This window comes from Ranitomeya variabilis, chromosome 4 (assembly GCF_051348905.1).
Source record: "Ranitomeya variabilis isolate aRanVar5 chromosome 4, aRanVar5.hap1, whole genome shotgun sequence".
NCBI classification, from domain to species: Eukaryota; Metazoa; Chordata; class Amphibia; order Anura; family Dendrobatidae; genus Ranitomeya; species Ranitomeya variabilis.
The window spans coordinates 669,701,595-669,721,162 of NC_135235.1; the positions used below are offsets into that span (position 1 = coordinate 669,701,595).

The 19,568-nt window shown below is 45.4% G+C and overlaps 2 protein-coding genes across 3 annotated transcripts in view; both read left to right on the forward strand.

The window, feature by feature from the left end:
- Positions 1-19,568, forward strand: part of LOC143766268 (uncharacterized) — a 211,950-nt gene that overhangs the window by 170,164 nt on the left and 22,218 nt on the right. The window contains exons 2-6 of one of the 2 annotated variants that reach the window (XM_077253808.1): positions 4,734-4,884; positions 5,014-5,193; positions 5,277-5,400; positions 5,484-5,581; positions 6,618-6,708. In XM_077253808.1, coding sequence (XP_077109923.1) covers positions 4,807-4,884; positions 5,014-5,193; positions 5,277-5,400; positions 5,484-5,581; positions 6,618-6,708 — 571 coding nt within the window. In that variant the 5' untranslated portion in view covers positions 4,734-4,806. The remainder of the gene's footprint in view (positions 1-4,733; positions 4,885-5,013; positions 5,194-5,276; positions 5,401-5,483; positions 5,582-6,617; positions 6,709-19,568) is intronic. The other variant, XM_077253806.1, reaches the window with a different exon arrangement.
- LOC143766270 (uncharacterized) overlaps positions 1-19,568 on the forward strand; it is a 246,911-nt gene that overhangs the window by 136,236 nt on the left and 91,107 nt on the right. The gene's annotated exons all lie outside the window — the stretch shown is intronic.

A 19,568-nucleotide genomic window follows, 5' to 3' on the forward strand; every position in this document is an offset into this window, starting at 1 on the left:
GTACAACCACATATGGTGTACTGCCACATTTGGGAGAAATTGCATAAAAAATTGTGTGGTTTCTATTTCTCCCATTACCCCTTGTGCAAATGATAAATTTGGTGCTAAAACGGTATTTTCGTGGAAATTTTTTTAATTTTTTGTTCTTACATCTAAGGGTATGTGCACACGTTGCGGATTCTCTGGGGATCCACAGCATTTTTTGCAGTGCAGAAACGCTGCAGATCCGCAATTGATTTGCAGTACAATGTAAATCAATGAGAAAAAAAATGCTGTGCACACTTTGCGGAAAATCTGCTGCGGTTCAAAAGAAGTAGCATGTCACTTCTTTTTTGTGAATCTGCAGCGTTTTTGTACCCACTCCATTATAGAAAACTGCAGGGGTAAAAACCTCAGCAAATCCGAAAGAAAACCGCAGCAAAAACGCACAAAAAAACGCTGCGGAACCGCACAAAAAATCGCAGGTGCGTTTTCTGCCAGGAGAGACAGAATCCGCACCAGAAATTCCTAAGCCTAATCCGCAACGTGTGCACATAGCCTAAATGGTATAAAGTTTTGTGACTCGCCTATAGGTTAAAAATGCTCTGTACACCCCTAGATGAGTTCCTTGAGGGGTCTAGTTTCCAAAATTGAGTCACTTGTGAGGGTTTCTGCTGTTTTCACATGTAAGAGGCTCCCCAAACGTGACATGGCATTCACAATCAATTAGACAAATAGCGCTCTTTCCTTTCCTAGCCCTGCCATGTGGACAAACAGAAGTTTTTGACCACATATCTTCATGTTCAGGAGAAATTGCATCCATTATCACCTATTATCCATTGTAAAAATTACAAATTTTGGGGCTAAAACAACATTTTTGTGAAAAAAATGAAAATTTTCAATATGATGGCCTAAAATTATTAAATTCTTTGTTGTAACTGTGGGTTCAAAATGCTCACTATTCCTGTTAGGTGTCGAGTTCCCGCCGCTGCACAGGGGGAATCTCGAACCATGTCCTCTGCAGTCTCCCATTCTTCCCCAGCCGCAGAGGAGCCTGCTCAGCAGACACGTCAGTCCTAGCGTCTTGCTCAAGCTGATGCTGTGTGTCTGGTTACTGCTGCCGTCCCAGGTCCAGCTATTGTAACCAGCGGCGAGCAGATGCTCCAGGGACTAAAGGTACCGTTACACTAAACGACTTACCAACGATCACGACCAGCGATACGACCTGGCCGTGATCGTTGGTAAGTCGTTGTGTGGTCGCTGAGGAGCTGTCACACAGACAGCTCTCTCCAGCGACCAACAATCAGGGGAACGACTTCGGCATCGTTGAAACTGTCTTCAACGATGCCGAAGTCCCCCTGCAGCACCCGGGTAACCAGGGTAAACATCGGGTTACTAAGTGCAGGGCCGCGCTTAGCAACCCGATATTTACCCTGGTTACCATTGTAAAAGTAAAAAAAAAAAACAGTACATACTCACATTCTGATGTCTGTCACGTCCCCCGGCGTCCACAGGGTTAAAACTGTTTCAGCAGGAGCGCTGGTAATGCACGCGCTGCTGCCGAGAGCTTCCCTGCACTGAATGTGTCAGCGCCGGCAGTAAAGCAGAGCACAGTGGTGACGTCACCGCTGTGCTCTGCTGTACGGCCGGTGCTGACACAGTCAACCCTGTGGACGCCGGGGGACGTGACAGACATCAGAATGTGAGTATGTACTGTTTTCTTTTCTTTTAACTTTTACATTGGTAACCAGGGTAAATATCGGGTTACTAAGCGCGACCCTGCACTTAGTAACCCGATATTTACCCTGGTTACAAGTGAACACATCGCTGGATCGGCGTCACACACGCCGATCCAGCGATGACAGCGGGTGATCAGCGACCAAAAAAAGGTCCTGATCATTCCCATCGACCAATGATCTCCCAGCAGGGGCCTGATCGTTGGTCGCTGTCACACATAACGAGATCGTTAGCGGGTCATAGCGCTGGCTCCCTGTGACGGGGTTATCAGCTCCATGTGAAGGGGTTGTCAGAGCATTGTCATAGCACTGACACAGCCATTTGGATGGAGCTGTGCAATCAGCTGGTCTCTGTATATCATATTGCTTGGTGAATGTGATTCAAGGAGGGAGAGGATGGAGGCGGGCCTGCCTGAGACTGGGTGTGGCGTCAGATGTTACATCACCGACCAAACTCCAGACAAGAAAACTAGTCGGGTTTTCACCAGCTCCTCCAAAGTCAGGAGTGGGGCTGGTCACATGACTTGTTTGCATCTAGGAAAATGAGCAGAATGCAGCTGAGTTCCAAACACAAATTATACTGAATCCTGGACAACCATTTTAATTTCAAAATTGGCCCTGTTAGTAAGGGGTTAATTTTGGCCATAAATTCACAAGCTAGTAACCTCTCTTCCTATATTTGGGAGGTAAATTTTGGGTGAAAATGGGGTTGTGTCTTGTAGTCTTAATGTATCTTACCGGGAAGGGGGCGCAATGGTGGAGCGGAGTCACAAGAGACAGGGTAGGTGCTTCAGGAAGCCAACAAGAGGAGTGGGGCTCCTCATTGAGCCAAGATAAAAATCTGCGTATTCGCTGCCTCGGGTGGCCATTTTCATTAAGCACACCGCTGGTAAGTCAATGTACAGACCAGAGACTCCGCTGCTCCCTCATCGCCGATATTTTCTTGAAGCCCAGGGCCCGCATCATCGCATAGCTGGAACACCCCCTCCTCCCAGCCCAGGGCCTGCTGCATCGCCCCCCTCTTGCCCAGGGTTGTGCAATTAGTAAGCCAAACTTATGACTTCTCAATTTCCTCGACTCCAACACCACAGCACTTCACAGCACTCTTGATTCCAGCAATTTTTGCGTTCAAAAAGTCAAATGGTGCTCCTTCCCTTCCGAGCTTTGCAGTGCGCCCAAACAATATTTTTCCTCCACATATAGGGTTTTTGCGTACTCAGGAGAAATTGCACAACAAATTCTGGGGTCCATTTTCTACTGTTACTCTTGTAAAAATGAAAAATTTGAGGCTCAGGTAATTTTTTGTGTGGGGAAAAAAGTAAAATGTTCATTTTTTTTTCCTTCCACATTGCTTTAGTTCCTGTGAATTACCTGAAGGGTTGATAAACTTCCTGATTGCGGTTTTGGAGACTTTAAGGGGTGCAGTTTTTAGAAATGTGTAACTTTTGGGTAATTTTTGTCATATAGCCCCCCAAAGTCACTTGAAATGTCGTGGTCCCTAAAAAATGTGATTTTGGAAATTTTGTTGGAAAAATTGGAAATTGCTAAACAACTTTTAACCCTTCTAACTTCCTAACAGAAATTATGCTTAAAAATGATACAGATGTAAAGTAGATATTTGGGAAATGTTATTTATTCTCTATTTTGTGTGCTATGTCTCTCTGGGTTAAGGGCATAAGAATTAAAAGTTTGAAAATTGTGAAATGTTTTAAATTTTAGCCAAATTTCCGATATTTTAACAAATAAACACAAGTCATATCAAACAAATTTTACTACTGTCACAAGGTACACTATGTCACGAAAAAACAATCTCCGAATCAGTGGGATCCGTTGGAGTGTTCCAGAGTTATTACCTCATAAAGTGACACTCGTCAGAATTGTAAAATTTGGCCTGGTCATTAAGGTCAAAATTAGCTCCATCACTAAGGGGTTAATTTCAGTGATAAATTCCCTAACTAGTAACCTCTCTTCCTCTATTGATTTGCTTTTTCAACCCCATGTATGCTCTTCACCCAACCATCTTAGAGATTCTACACAGCTAATTAAACTCCTTCAAGGTATCACATGGAGGGAATCCTATTCTATCATCCCCTAGATGTGTCAGCATAGTATTCCAATATACAATATGATATTGGGCACTTATCTATCCAAAAAAGGTTTATATCTAGACACCAGAATTGACAACAACCATAGAAGCTTCATTCTAGGACCTAGAGGGTTCAGGATTTAATTTTAGAAATATTTGTTTAAATTCCAAAATGTCTTATACCAATAAAATGAGGTACTACTATGGGGACACAGATGGCTCCTACATATGCCACCTTTTTCAGGGGGGTATTCGAGAGTATCTACATTTATGATCCTAAGCATGTAGAGAGGATGAGAATTAAACTGCATGATTTACCATATCACGCTTTCAAAATATTGATTTGCTAATAGCACAGGAGATAATCCACTTTTCCGTCTTCCTTTGGCTTTACTAACATTTTGTTAATAAGAGCCTTCAGCAGGATCCAGGCGACCATAGCTATCTATCGGCACCCCGCGATTGTGTCATACTGGAGAAATTATAAGCCACACCAGAATTGGAGCATTTAAATGCCACGGTCGGAGACTGAGAGTAGTATTTATGTTGATTAAACAGGAGTGATAACGGCAAGCTCCGATAAAATAAAAATGCTCTGAGGGCAAAAAGTCTGAAGTTTTGCTAAATGGCACAAAATTTGCACCAACATACAGTATCTAGGATACATAAAATGGCTCAGGAGTGAACTGGAGTACATTTGTGACAAAATTTGTGAATTTATAAAAGGTTGCAGTTGATAATTCAGACAAAAACATTGATAACCACGGCCTTTTTGGTGAAAATAAAAAAAAAAACACAGATGAACACTTATAAAATAGTCTCTTGCCATACATGTCAGCATCATTTCTGCCCTCGGGGATCAGATATAAAGTCTTCAATAATTGTATTATGTGGGATTCTTTGTTACATCGACTTCTCTTCTTCCTGTTCAGCTCTCTACAATATCGGATCCTCTCAGTGGAGATCTTCTGTATAAGAGAATTTTTCTGATTTGAGCTGTCAAGGATGTATATGGACAGAGACAAGTTGGCGGAGAGGATATTACAACTCACCCTAGAGATCCTCTTCCGTCTTACTGGAGAGGTGAGAGATTCTGATGACGTCACATTACATCATTCTTATCTATGGGAATAATAAATGGACAGAACTGGAGAGGTGAGGACTCTGGAAATGTTTTTAGCTTGATTTATTAATGTGTCTCTCCATAACCAGAATTACACAGTCGTGAAGAAGATCTCTAGTGAGCGCTGTCAGGACCCTGTGTCTGAGGGATGGAGAAGACCCCCGAGCCCAATCACAGGGCCTCCACCTCACCCCCTGATACATGAGGACATCAATGACCAGAAGATTCTAGAACTCACCAACAAGTTGATTGGGCTGCTGAGTGGAGAGGTGACACTGCTGGGAATGCTGGGACATTATACATTATTGCTATGAAGGGATCGGGGTGATGACAGTATCATTGAATGTGTCAGGTTCCTATAAGGTGTCAGGATGTCGCTGTCTATTTCTCCATGGAGGAGTGGGAGTATTTAGAAGGACATAAAGGTCTGTACAAGGACGTCATGATAGAGGTTCCCCAGCCCCTCAGGTCACCAGGTAATAGACAGGACCAAATACACATGGCCTATAATTATCTGTATGTAAAGAATGAATTCAGTCCATGTTTGTGTTTCCTCCAGATCTATCCAGTAAGAGGACAACACCAGAGAGATGTCCCCGTCCTCTTCTTCCACAGGACTGTAAACAAGAAGATCCCAATGTTCCTCAGGACCATCAGGTAGATGGAGAGAAGGTGTCATGAGATCTCCCCTATGATGTGTAGAAGGCTGTGAAGGTTTTGTGCTTAGTCTTGTTTTATCCACCAGTATTAGCATATTTTTCAAACTACAAGACACCCTTTTTCCCTAAAAAATTTGAAATGAAAATGGGTGTACATCTTATTGTCTGAACGTAGCTTACCGTGGAGGGGGCGGGTCAGCAGTGGAGCAGGGTCACAGGTGCAGTAAGCCGGCAGCAGGAGTGGGGCTCTTCATTGAGTCGAGATCTAAATCTGCACATGCGCCACCTCCAGCGGCCTGTTTCATTAAGCTCACCACCAGGAAATCAATTAACGGAGGAAGGACTCCACTCCTGCCAGTTTGCCGACATTTTTTTTAAGCCCAGGGTCCGCAACCTTCCACTGCTCGGACATCCCCCTCCTCCCAGCCCAGGGCCTGCTAGATCACCCCACTCCTGCTCAGAGCTGTGGAGTCAGTCATACCTCTGATTCCTCAATTTCTCTGACTCCCGACTCCACAGCACTACCTCACCCCTGAGCATATACAGTATATGAAGTGCAGCACAGATTCACCTCAACTAAAAGCCTAGATTCTTAGATCAGGAATCGAACAGACATTTACAGGAAATTTCATAACTTTCCCAAATTGTTCTGAAAAATTTACAGCACATCCTGCATTGAACTACTGTACCCAATTCAGTATATATTTTCAGAGTCGGTCCATTTTATATGTTCTGACTCCACCAAAATGGACACCGGCTCCACAGCCCTGATCCTGCTGCCTCCGCTGGCTTCCTTCAGCAGGGAGCCTTCCAACCCCTAGTAAGCTAAATTCAGACAATAAGATGGACCCCTATTTTTGCATTTCATTTTCTTTCTATTTTCTCCTCAAAATAAGGGGTGCATCTTAGAGTAAGAAAAATACAGAGTATATGTTTTGTGCTTGTGCAATGAGAACGGTGAAAATAGCAGGATTAGAGCTGATCATAGATGTGACTTCTCCATCTGTCAGTGACTTTTACAATATTTGTTTCAGGGTGAAGATCTGACCCATATTAATACTACAGAGACATATGTGAGGGGTGATGAGCAGTGTAAAGAGGAGATTCCTACAGATAACTGCCCAGGTGAGTAGTAGCCTATTTTCTTATTCACTGGTTGGTACAATTATGTGTTAAATTTTGTAGACTTTCTATTGAATCCGTACTCTGTTTTGTGGACCTACCTCACAAGCTATGCATTTCTCACCAGTTTATTAAGCAATTGGTGCTGGTCTCAGGACCTGGACATCCACCAATCTGCTGGCAATTGAAGAGGACCTTTCATAATTTTTTTTTTTAGTTTAAATTGTATATATCACTAAAAAAGGGGCAGAGGGGCTGATTACTACAGTTTCTTTTCTACCACTGAATTGAGGAGATATGGGCTATTACAGTTTAGGGTGCCCAATATATAAATTTCCCCGTCAACAGAAGGTGTGTTAACAGAGATTCCACTAGGGGAGGGGCTTACTTTTTTCCCCTCTATGACATTACTCAATTATGTGAAGGCAGAGTCATAGAGGGGGAAAGCAAACAAAAGCTCAGAGCATGTCAAAACAGAAATTTTTTGTTTGATTTAGTTGAGAACTCTTCACCTGCTTTGCTTCCTGTCATTACAATGCAGGGATAGGAGGAGTGCTTCTGTGTGGAGAGCCGGGAGCTTTTTATGAGACAAACGCTGCTCTACAATGATCTTAACACCGCTGGCAGCAGTGTGTGTTTTTACATTTTTTGTTTACCAGTGTGTGGTAATTTCCTTCCCTGCAAGGAGTAGAACAGTATTCCAAATGAAGAAGCAATTCCTAATTTTAGCCATGAAAAATTACATTTTTGGTGGGAATCTGTTTAATATTATGGTACTTTTTTTTTTTTCCTGTGAAGTGTAGGCATCTCTTTCAGGAGAAGAACATTGGGAGCCGTGAAGAAGCAATGACTCCATTTTTTCAATATTATTATTTAATGGCCTTCAGCGCAATCTCAAGCCATTGCAACTTGATGGATGAGCGCTATGTAGGGAAATCGATATTGTGCAAGCCTAGATAGGTCCACCAGCATCTTCTACACCATTATATTGATAGTGTCAAACCATCGGGTTGCTTGTCTTCCTCTTCTTCTTGTTGTTTCTATTCTTCCGACTATGATGTCCTTCTTCAGTGATTGCTTTCTTCCTGTGATGTGTTCAAAGTAGGCAAGTCATAGTTTAGTGATCCTTGCTTTGAGTGACATGTCTGGATTTATTTTGTTCTAAAATTGGTTTCTTTCCATCCATGGTATAGGTGACATCCTTTTCCAGCACCACATTCGAAGCTGTCAATTTTTCTTCTGTTTTGTGTAATGCTGGGGGAAAGTGAGCTTCCTGGAGTGGACACTCTGGGTCGTGGTATCGAACCTTCCCTGGGTGAGCTAACCAGGTGACACCAGTCCCTATACATTGATCGTTTGGGGCAGGCTCAGGGGACTCAAATACCTCAACAGCCGGTGCCAAGAGGGCGGCTCGTAGGGAACAGACAGGACGGGAGATAGTGATAACACACTGGGCTAGGGGAACAGGAAAAACAGAGGAAAAGGGGCGAAGCGGAATACAGGAGGTCTGGAATAAGAAAGGGGCACAGACGGAAGGACTGAATCAGTGGACAGGGATAACCACGAGGCGGAGCAGGGGTATACAGAAAGCCTGGAGTAGGAGGGAAGTACGGACAGGGGGACTGAGTAGGCGGACAGGGGGACTGCGTAGGCGACAGGGAAAACCACGAGGAGGAACAGGGGACCTCCAGATACCGACGGAGTGGACGAACGCTGAAGGAGGGACCAGGAAGGACAAAAAGTAATCACCACGAGGAATGCAGGAGCATAGAGAGAACATGCAAAAAGGGGCCTAAGCAAATATGCTGTGAAGCACACAATAATCAGGCGCCTCTACAAGGAGAGGGCGGCCTGATATACCCTGTACCTCTGTTCCATTGGCTGGGAGCCGCTTCTGGGTCAGGACACAGCAGAAGCAGAAAGTCCAGGCGAGATGCGCGATCACGCCCTAAGGCGCTTGCGCGAACACGGGAGAACCGCTGCTGACCGCGAGACCGACAGCGCAGAAGAAACACGCCACGATGCCAGTCCAGCAAGATGCCGCGATGCAGGAGCGGAAGGGAGAAGGTGAGTAGCGGGGGACTGGGCGGCCATAGCCCTAACAGTACTCCCTCCTTTACATCCCAATTTGAGATTAGACAAAAATCTTTTTAGAACACTGGGTGCATTGATGTTTTCCCATGGCTCCCAAGATCTCTCTTTAGGTCCAAAACCTTTCCAATCAATTAAGAATAACATTCTCCCCCTAACCTTTTTTATGGCCAGAATATCCCTTATCTCAAAGACATTGTCGGTTCCAACCAGTGGCGGGGCAGAGTTGGGTGAGGAATGGAACTGATTAAGTGCCACGGGCTTAAGGAGAGAGACATGGAAGGTGTTGGGAATACGAAGCGAGGCAGCCAACTTCAATTTATAGGCAACATCGTTGATACGTTTTAGGATCTCGAAAGGACCAATGTAACGGGGACCCAGTTTGTAGGAGGGAATCTTCAGTCTGACATATCTGAATGAAAGCCAAACCTTATCGCCAGGAAGGAAAGGAGAAGAATCCAAACGTCTTTTATCGGCATGCCTTTTGATCCGACCACTAGCCTTGTCAAGTGCTTTCTTGGTCTCATTCCAGATCTTAGAAAATTCCATAGACAAAGAGTCGGATGCAGGCACACCAGAGGCAAGGGATACTGGAAGAGGTATACTAGGGTGTTGCCCAAAGACAATGAAAAAAGGAGACTTAAAAGAAGATTCGCTAAGGTGGTTATTATACGCGAATTTCGCCCAGGTAAGGAGGCTGACCCAGTCGTCTTGATGAGTGTTGGAGTAGTGCCGTAGGTAGGATGTTAGAACTTGATTAGTTCGCTCCACTTGACTGTTGGTCTGAAGATGGTAAGCCGAAGAGAAATCCAAGGACACATCCAAAAACCTGCAAAGAGCTCTCCAAAACTGGGAAGTGAACTGAACTCCTCGATCAGATACGATGTGACGAGCAAATCCATAGAGTCTAAAGATGTGAAGAATAAAAATTTTTGCTAACTCAGGAGCAGAAGGCAGTGCAGGTAATGGAACAAAATGAGCCATCTTAGAGAAACCGTCCACGACCACCAAAATTACAGTGCAACCAGAGAATCGAGGAAGGTCGGTGATAAAGTCCATGGCTATATGTTGCCATGGAAAAGAAGGAACCGGGAGAGGAAGCAAAAGACCAGAGGGTAATTCTCTTGAAAACTTATTTTTGGCACAGGAAGGACAGGAAGCAGTGAATTCATAAACATCTCGCCGAAGAGAGGGCCAACAGTAGTAGTGAGAGATAAAGGAGAGAGTCTTCTTGATCCCAGCATGACCAGCGATCTTAGAGGAATGTCCCCAACATATTACTCTTTTTCTATCATCCTCAGACATGAAGGTCTTACCCGGAGGTGGATTAACAAGATTCAAGGGAGCCACAGTGATGATTTTGGTAGGATCAATAATGTGCGATGGCTCTTCACCCGTATCAGATGGCTGGCGGGACCTAGACAGCGCATCAGCCTTGACGTTTTTATTGCCTGGCCGGAAATGAAGTGGTGTCGGAGATTAGATCAATCAGGCAATCATATTGCCGATGAGGAGGAAGACTTTCAGCTTCCTTCTTGTCAAAAACGTCAGCAAAAGTTCAGTAGGCGGAAGGCAGCCCAGTAGGAACAGAAGAAGGCCGAAGAAAACTTGCAGGACTGACAGACCTGAGACACCGTTCATGGCAAGAGTGTCCCCAACGAACCACTTCACCAGAACACCAGTCGAGAACTGGCTCATGCGCCCTTAACCAGGGACGACGAAGAAGCAGCTTGTGAGATAGGTTAGGCAGCACGTAGAAGGCTATCTTCTCCTGATGCAAAATGCCCACTTGCAGCACAAACTCCTCTGTGACCATGGTGTCCCACTCCTGCAAGGTCTTCACATCCACCGAAGCAATCATACGAGGTGTCTTCAGGGTAACAACAGGAAACTGATATTTATTAAAATCGAACCTCCCCTGGGTGAGCTAACCAGGTGACACTGACCCTTATACAGGGATCGTTTGGGGCAGGCCCAGGGGACTCAAATACCTCAACAGCTGGTGCCAAGAGGGCTGCTCGTAGAGAACAGACAGGACGGGAGACAGCGTTAACACACAGGGCTAGGGGAACAGGAAAAACAGAGGAAATTGGGCAAATCGGAATACAGGAGGTCTGGAATAAGAAAGGGGCACAGACGAAAGGACTGAATCAGTGGACAGAGATAACCACTAGGCAGAGCGGGAGCAGAGGAATACTGAATCCTGGAGTAGGAGGGGAGTACAGACAAGGGGACTGAGTAGGCAGACAGGGAAAACCACTAGGAGGAGCAGGGGACCTCCAGATACGGACGGAGTGGACTAACGCTGAAGGAGGGACCAGGAGGGACAAAAAGGAATTACCACGAGGAATGTGGGAGCATAGAGAGAACATGCAAAAAGAGGCCTAAGCACATATGCTGTGAAGCACACAATACTCAAACGCCTCTACAAGGAGAGGGCGGCCTGATATACCCGGTACCTCTGTTCCATTGGCTGAGAGGCGCTCCCGGGTCAGGATACCGCAGAAGCAGAAAGTCCAGGCGAGGAGCGTGCAAACACGGGAGAACCGCTGCCGACCGCGAGACCGACAGAGCAGAATAAACATTTCGCGACCCCTGTCCAGCAAGATGCCGCGACGCATGAACAGAAGGGAGAAGGTGAGTAGCGGGGGATCGGGCGACCATAGCCCTAACATTTTGTTTCTTTATCGTCCAGATTTTGCATCCATATGTTACCAAAGGAAAAGCTAAATTATGTACAAGCCATGTCTTCTTCGTCAGTGCAAATTGTCTCTTGAGAGTGGATGATGACTAGAACTCTAGTGCCACCTATAGTAAGCAATCCTAAAAGTCAATATTGACACTCTAACGAGCAGGGCCAGTGTTGGCAAGTGCCACAGGGCTCTAAACAGGCGGGGGGCCCCTCACTTGAACGGGGCTTCGGTACTTGCGATACTTACCTCTCCCCGCTCCACCACTGCAGCGTCTTCTGCTTCCTCTTACTGTGACACTCGGGTCAGAGGGTGCGATGACGTCACTAGTGTGAGCCGTCTGCCTGAGCAGTCAGTGCAGAGAGCTGGAAGACGTCGATGCTGAGGAGTCTGGAGCAGAGCAACAGACAGCGAGGAGAGGTGAGAATTTCATTTTTTTAAATTTTTTACATTTTTTTTAATGCTTAGAGCATTTTATGGGGCCAATTATATGTGGAGCATCATTTATGAGGCCAATTATATATGGAGCATCATATATGAGGCCCTTTATGTACTGGAGCATCATATATGGGCCTATCATACACTGGACCATCATTTATGGGGCCCATTATATTTGGAGCATTACATGGGGTCCATCATACACTGGAGCATCCTATTAGGGGCTCATCATATACTATATGGCGCATTATATGGGGCCTATTCTGTGTGGAGCATCATATGGGGCCCATTATATATGGAGCATTTTATGGAGCTCATTATTCTGTATGGAGGACTATGTGAGGCTCATAATACTGTATGGAGCAATATATGGGGCTCATTATTCTGTATGGAGCACTATGTGGTGCCCATAATACTGTATCGAGGTCTATACTGTCCGCTTTCTGAGATATTTTAGAATTTACAATAGATATCACTCGTGTAATGTAAGAATTAAGTGAAATCTTTGGCATTATACTATACTTATATTTCTCTGTTCATCATGAATTGTGGTATGTGTTAAAGGGGCCCACTGAGAGTCTTTTGCCTGGGGCCCACGAATACCTGGAGCCGGCCCGACCCTGATAACGAGCCTTGTCAAGGCTTGTTGGAGAGTCGATATTGACTTTTAGGATTGCTACTTCCTATAGGTGGCATTAGAGTTCTAGTCCTCTTCCTCTCTGAAGAGACAATTTGCATATTTCCCAGAGGAGCATTGCAGCTTAAAAGTCTCCTTACCTCGGCATGCTTGACATGTCACTCTCCGCCAGGAGAAATGTTACCCTTTGGATTTCGTCGTCAATGAAATGTTCCTTGGTTGGAAGACCTTGCCCAGTAACTTCATTCTTGATTTCCACATAGCAATTCTCCTATTTACTTCCGGTGTTGTCGCTGCATTTTTAGTGGTCATTGAACCGAGTAGGTTAAAGTCCTTTACAACTTCCAGTTTTTTCGGCATCCATCTCAAATATGTCCTGGTTATACCTCGCAGTAGTGAATATCTTTATCTTCTTTGTGTTGAGTAGCAGTCCCTTGTGTGAGCTGATAAGTCCTTCATTCCATCTACGCTTGTTGCTATCAATATTGTATCATCTGCGCCTTTAAGGTTGTTGATGATTAGTCCAGCAGTTTTGATTCCTTCCGTTTTGGCAAGTTCAGCCTTCCTGAAAATAGCTTCTGCATATAAACTGAAGATAAGTGGTGACAGGGTGCAGCCTTTTCTGATGCCTCGCTCTACTTTGAACCATGCCATGTTGCTGTGTTCCGTTCAGACTGTTGCTTCTTGGTCGATGTAAAGGATCCTAATGAGGCTCATCATATGGTTCGGTACACTCATATCCTTCATGGTATTCTGGTGATCAACACAATCAAAGGTTTTGCTGTAGCTGTTGAAGCAAAAATAGATCTTGTATTCTTTTTGGCCTTTTCCATTATCTATCTAATATTAGCTATTATATATCTAGTTCCTCTGTCTTTTCTGAATCCTGCTTGTTTCTCTGGCAGCTCTTTTATCCACATAAGGTTGCATCCATTATTGTAGGATCTTCAGTAGTATTCTGCTGGCATGAGGTATGCGCACAATATGAGCGCAATATTAATATAGTTTCCACCGTTGGTAGCATCTCCCTTCTTTGGAATAGTGTTATGACCCCAATGGCGAGGGTCTCAGAGGAACAAGCTGGACAAAAATACAAAACCAAAACAAAATAGCAAAAAGCAAAAAGCGGACTTAGCTGATATAACTGGAACCAGGATCAGTAGACAAGAGCACAGCAGACTAGCTCTGATAACTACGTTGCCAGGCATTGAACTGAAGGTCCAGGGAGCTTAAATAGCAACACCCTTAACTAACGACCCAGGTGCGGATAAAAGGAATGACAGAAAAACCAGAGTCAAAAAAACTAGTAACCACTAGAGGGAGCAAAAAGTAAATTCACAACAGTACCCCCCCCCTTAGTGAGGGGTCACCGAACCCTCACCACGACCACCAGGGCGATCAGGATGAGCGGCATGAAAGGCACGAACTAAATCGGCCGCATGAACATCAGAGGCGACCACCCAGGAATTATCCTCCTGACCATAGCCCTTCCACTTGACCAGGTACTGAAGCCTCCGCCTGGAGAGGCGAGAATCCAAGATCTTCTCCACCACGTACTCCAACTCGCCCTCAACCAACACCGGAGCAGGAGGCTCAGCAGAAGGAACTATAGGCACAATGTACCGCCGCAACAAGGACCTATGAAATACATTGTGAATAGCAAACGACACAGGAAGATCCAGACGAAAAGATACAGGATTAAGGATTTCCAATATCTTGTAAGGCCCAATAAAACGAGGTTTAAATTTGGGAGAGGAGACCTTCATAGGAACAAAGCGGGAAGAAAGCCATACCAAATCCCCAACGCGTAGTCGGGGACCCACACCGCGGCGGCGGTTGGCAAAGCGCTGAGCCTTCTCCTGTGACAACTTCAAGTTGTCCACCACATGATTCCAGATCCGCTGCAACCTATCCACCACAGAATCCACCCCAGGACAGTCAGAAGGCTCCACATGACCCGAAGAAAAGCGAGGATGGAAACCAGAGTTGCAGAAAAAAGGCGAAACCAAGGTGGCGGAACTAGCCCGATTATTAAGGGCAAACTCAGCCAACGGCAAGAATGTCACCCAATCGTCCTGATCAGCAGAGACAAAACACCTCAAATAAGCCTCCAAAGTCTGATTGGTTCGCTCCGTCTGTCCATTAGTCTGAGGATGGAAAGCAGACGAAAACGACAAATCAATGCCCATCCTACTACAAAAGGATCGCCAGAATCTGGAAACGAACTGGGATCCTCTGTCTGACACAATATTCTCAGGGATGCCGTGCAAACGAACCACGTTCTGGAAAAACACAGGAACCAGATCGGAAGAGGAAGGCAGCTTAGGCAAAGGAACCAAATGGACCATCTTTGAGAAGCGATCACATATCACCCAGATAACGGACATGCCCTGGGATAGCGGAAGATCAGAAATGAAATCCATGGAGATATGTGTCCAAGGTCTCTTCGGGACAGGCAAGGGCAAGAGCAAACCGCTGGCACGAGAACAGCAAGGCTTAGCTCGAGCACAAGTCCCACAGGACTGCACAAATGACCGCACATCCCTTGACAAGGAAGGCCACCAAAAGGACCTGGCCACCAGATCTCTGGTGCCAAAAATTCCCGGGTGACCTGCCAACACCGAGGAATGAACCTCGGAAATGACTCTGCTGGTCCACTTATCCGGGACAAACAGTCTGTCAGGTGGACAAGACTCAGGCCTATCAGCCTGAAATCTCTGCAACACACGTCGCAGATCCGGAGAAATAGCTGACAAGATAACTCCATCTTTAAGAATACCAACAGGATCGGCGACTCCAGGAGCATCAGGCACAAAGCTCCTAGAAAGAGCATCGGCCTTCACATTCTTTGAACCTGGTAAATACGAGACAACAAAATCAAAGCGGGAGAAAAACAATGACCAGCGGGCCTGTCTCGGATTAAGGCGTTTAGCAGACTCGAGATACATCAGATTTTTGTGATCAGTCAAGACCACCACACGATGCTTAGCACCCTCGAGCCAATGACGCCACTCCTCAAATGCCCATTTCATGGCCAACAACTCCCGATTGCCCACATCATAATTTCGCTCGGCAGGCAAAAACTTCCTAGAGAAAAAGGCACAAGGTTTCATAACAGAGCAACCATGGCCTCTCTGCGACAAAACGGCCCCTGCTCCAATCTCTGAAGCATCCACCTCAACCTGAAAGGGAAGTGAGACATCGGGCTGGCACAAAACAGGCGCCGAAGTAAACCGGCGTTTCAACTCCTGGAAAGCCTCCACGGCAGCAGGAGCCCAGTTAGCTACATCGGAGCCCTTCTTGGTCATATCCGTCAAAGGTTTCACAATGCTAGAAAAATTAGCGATAAAACGACGGTAGAAGTTAGCGAAACCCAAGAACTTCTGTAGACTCTTAACTGACGAGGGCTGAGTCCAATCAAGAATAGCTCGGACCTTGACTGGGTCCATCTCCACAGCAGAAGGGGAAAAAATGAACCCCAAAAAGGGAACCTTCTGTACACCAAAGAGACACTTTGAGCCCTTGACAAACAAAGAATTTTCACGCAAAATTTTAAAGACCAACCTGACCTGCTCCACATGCGAATCCCAATTATCAGAAAAAACCAAAATATCATCCAGATAAACAATCAAAAATTTATCCAGATACTTCCGGAAAATGTCATGCATAAAGGACTGAAAAACTGAAGGCGCATTGGAGAGCCCAAAAGGCATCACCAAGTACTCAAAATGACCTTCGGGCGTATTGAATGCGGTTTTCCATTCATCACCTTGCTTAATGCGCACAAGGTTGTACGCACCACGAAGATCTATCTTGGTGAACCACTTGGCACCTTTAATCCGGGCAAACAAGTCAGACAACAGCGGTAAAGGATACTGAAATTTGACAGTGATCTTATTTAAAAGCCGATAATCAATACAAGGTCTCAAAGATCCGTCCTTTTTTGCCACAAAAAAGAATCCCGCACCAAGAGGGGAAGAAGACGGACGAATATGTCCTTTCTCTAGAGACTCCTTGATATATGAACGCATAGCGGTATGTTCAGGTACCGACAGATTAAACAGTCTTCCCTTAGGAAATTTACTGCCTGGGATCAAATCTATAGCACAGTCACAGTCCCTATGAGGAGGCAGTGCACTGGACTCAGACTCACTGAAGACATCCTGATAATCAGACAAATACTCCGGAACTTCCGAAGGCGTAGAAGAAGCAATAGACACAGGCAGGGAATCCCCATGAATACCACGACAGCCCCAACTTGAGACTGACATAGCCTTCCAGTCCAGGACTGGATTATGGGTCTGTAACCATGGCAGCCCTAAAACAACCAAATCATGCATTTTATGTAAAACCAGGAAACGTATCACCTCGCGGTGTTCAGGAGTCATGCACATGGTAACCTGTGTCCAATACTGCGGTTTATTTGCTGCCAATGGCGTAGCATCAATACCCCTAAGAGGAATAGGATTTTCTAATGGTTCAAGAGTAAAACCACAGTGCTTAGCAAATGACAGATCCATAAGACTCAGGGCAGCACCTGAATCTACAAACGCCATGACAGGAAAAGACGACAGTGAGCAAATCAAAGTTACAGACAGAATAAATTTAGGTTGCAAATTACCAACGGTGACAGGACTAACAACCTTAGCTATACGTTTAGAGCATGCTGAGATAATATGTGTAGAATCACCACAGTAGTAGCACAAGCCATTCCGGCGTCTATGAATTTTCCGCTCATTTCTAGTCAGGATTCTATCACATTGCATTAAATCAGGTGTCTGTTCAGACAACACCATGAGGGAATTTGCGGTTTTTCTATCACATTGCACCGAATTAGGTGTCTGTTCAGACAACACCATGAGGGAATTTGCGGTTTTGCGCTCCCGCAACCGCCGGTCAATTTGAATAGCCAGTGCCATAGTATCATTCAGACCTGTGGGAATGGGAAAACCCACTATAACATTCTTAATGGCTTCAGAAAGGCCATTTCTAAAATTAGCGGCCAGTGCACACTCGTTCCAATGTGTCAGCACGGACCATTTCCGAAATTTTTGGCAGTACACTTCAGCCTCGTCCTGCCCCTGAGACATAGCCAGCAAGGCCTTTTCTGCCTGAATCTCAAGATTGGGTTCCTCATAAAGTAAACCGAGCGCCAGAAAAAACGCATTAATATCAGCCAATGCCGGATCTCCTGGCGCCAGCGAAAAAGCCCAATCCTGAGGGTCGCCCCGTAAGAACGAAATAACAATTTTTACTTGCTGAGCAGAGTCTCCAGATGAACAGGGTCTCAGGGACAAAAACAATTTACAATTATTCACAAAATTCCTAAACTTAAACCTGTCTCCGGAAAACAGTTCAGGAATCGGTATTTTAGGTTCTGACCTAGGATTACTGATAACATAGTCTTGTATGCCCTGCACACGAGTAGCCAGCTGGTCCACACTTGTAATCAAGGTCTGGACATTCATGTCTGCAGCAAGCATAGCCACTCTGAGGTAAAGGGGAAGAAGAAAGAAAAAAAAAAACAACTCAGAATCTTCTTTCTTATAATCCCTCTTCTGCAATGCATTAAACATTTAATACTGGCCTGGCAAACTGTTATGACCCCAATGGCGAGGGTCTCAGAGGAACAAGCTGGACAAAAATACAAAACCAAAACAAAATAGCAAAAAGCAAAAAGCGGACTTAGCTGATATAACTGGAACCAGGATCAGTAGACAAGAGCACAGCAGACTAGCTCTGATAACTACGTTGCCAGGCATTGAACTGAAGGTCCAGGGAGCTTAAATAGCAACACCCTTAACTAACGACCCAGGTGCGGATAAAAGGAATGACAGAAAAACCAGAGTCAAAAAAACTAGTAACCACTAGAGGGAGCAAAAAGTAAATTCACAACAGAATAGGCGCAGATCTTGTCCAGTCCTTTTACATATCTGTTGACACAGGCACGTGATGTTATCAGCTGCTGCTTCAAAAGACTTCATTAGCTGTATTGGGATATTGTCACATCCAGGTTCTTTGTGTTATGTGCTATGCAGAGAGACCCAGCAAAACTAACACCAAACCAGCAAAAGCCCCAGATGCTAGGCAGGCCTTTGATGGCCTGGATACTCTTCACCCAGCTCCCAGAGATGGAAAGGGGATTTGGGCAGAGCCCTTCCCAGGCCCACTGTCGCCTGGCATCTGGTGACGTAGCCAGTGCCTAGTCAAGAATCAGGTGGGTGCCGCTGCAAGAACCTCTGGAAGTGAAGCCCCAAGAGACAAGGGGAAGAACCCTAGGAAAACCCTGAAAAGATAGTGACCAGTATTGCCTGCGCCACTCACCTCCAAAGCACATAGGAACTGCAATAAACAGCACAGCCTGGAAGCAGAGTTAAATAGCCTGCCTAATGCTAAATGACCTGATGAGGTGTTGAATACCTCCCAATCATCCCCAGATAACCACTCCCTGTTAACCTCCAAGGCCACAATCCCACCACTGCCTAGTACCAGAAACAGCAGCATCCTAACTTGCTTGGCAACCGGGGAACACAATGTCCCATGTTCCCCAGGCAGAGAAATCCGTGGGAGATGGAGATGCAGCGTCCCGCATCCCCATACATCCAACTACCTCTGACCGAAACACTCCAAGAGATTGGAAGGGTCCCCTGCACGCTGGGTAGCTTGTTCAGTGACTTCTGACCTAGGGGTGCATCTTCCAGCAGTATAACAAATTCCATTAGTTGTACTTTCCATTAAGTTTTCTTGGCATGGTACATAGGAAGATTGTCAGGCCTTTTTTTCAACTCAGTAAGGTGGCATTCATGAAGTAGCCAAGCTGAATCAGTGTGGTATATTGTGAATACAAACTGCCTCATTGCGAAAAGTCCTGCTGCCATCGGTGGTGCTGGGCAGTATGCTTAGTCTGGCACCTTAGTTGAAACTTGTCAGTATTGGGTGTCCCTGATGGCAAAATATACGGTATATGGAAAGCTATGCTGTCAGTAAACTAATCACTGATACCCGCA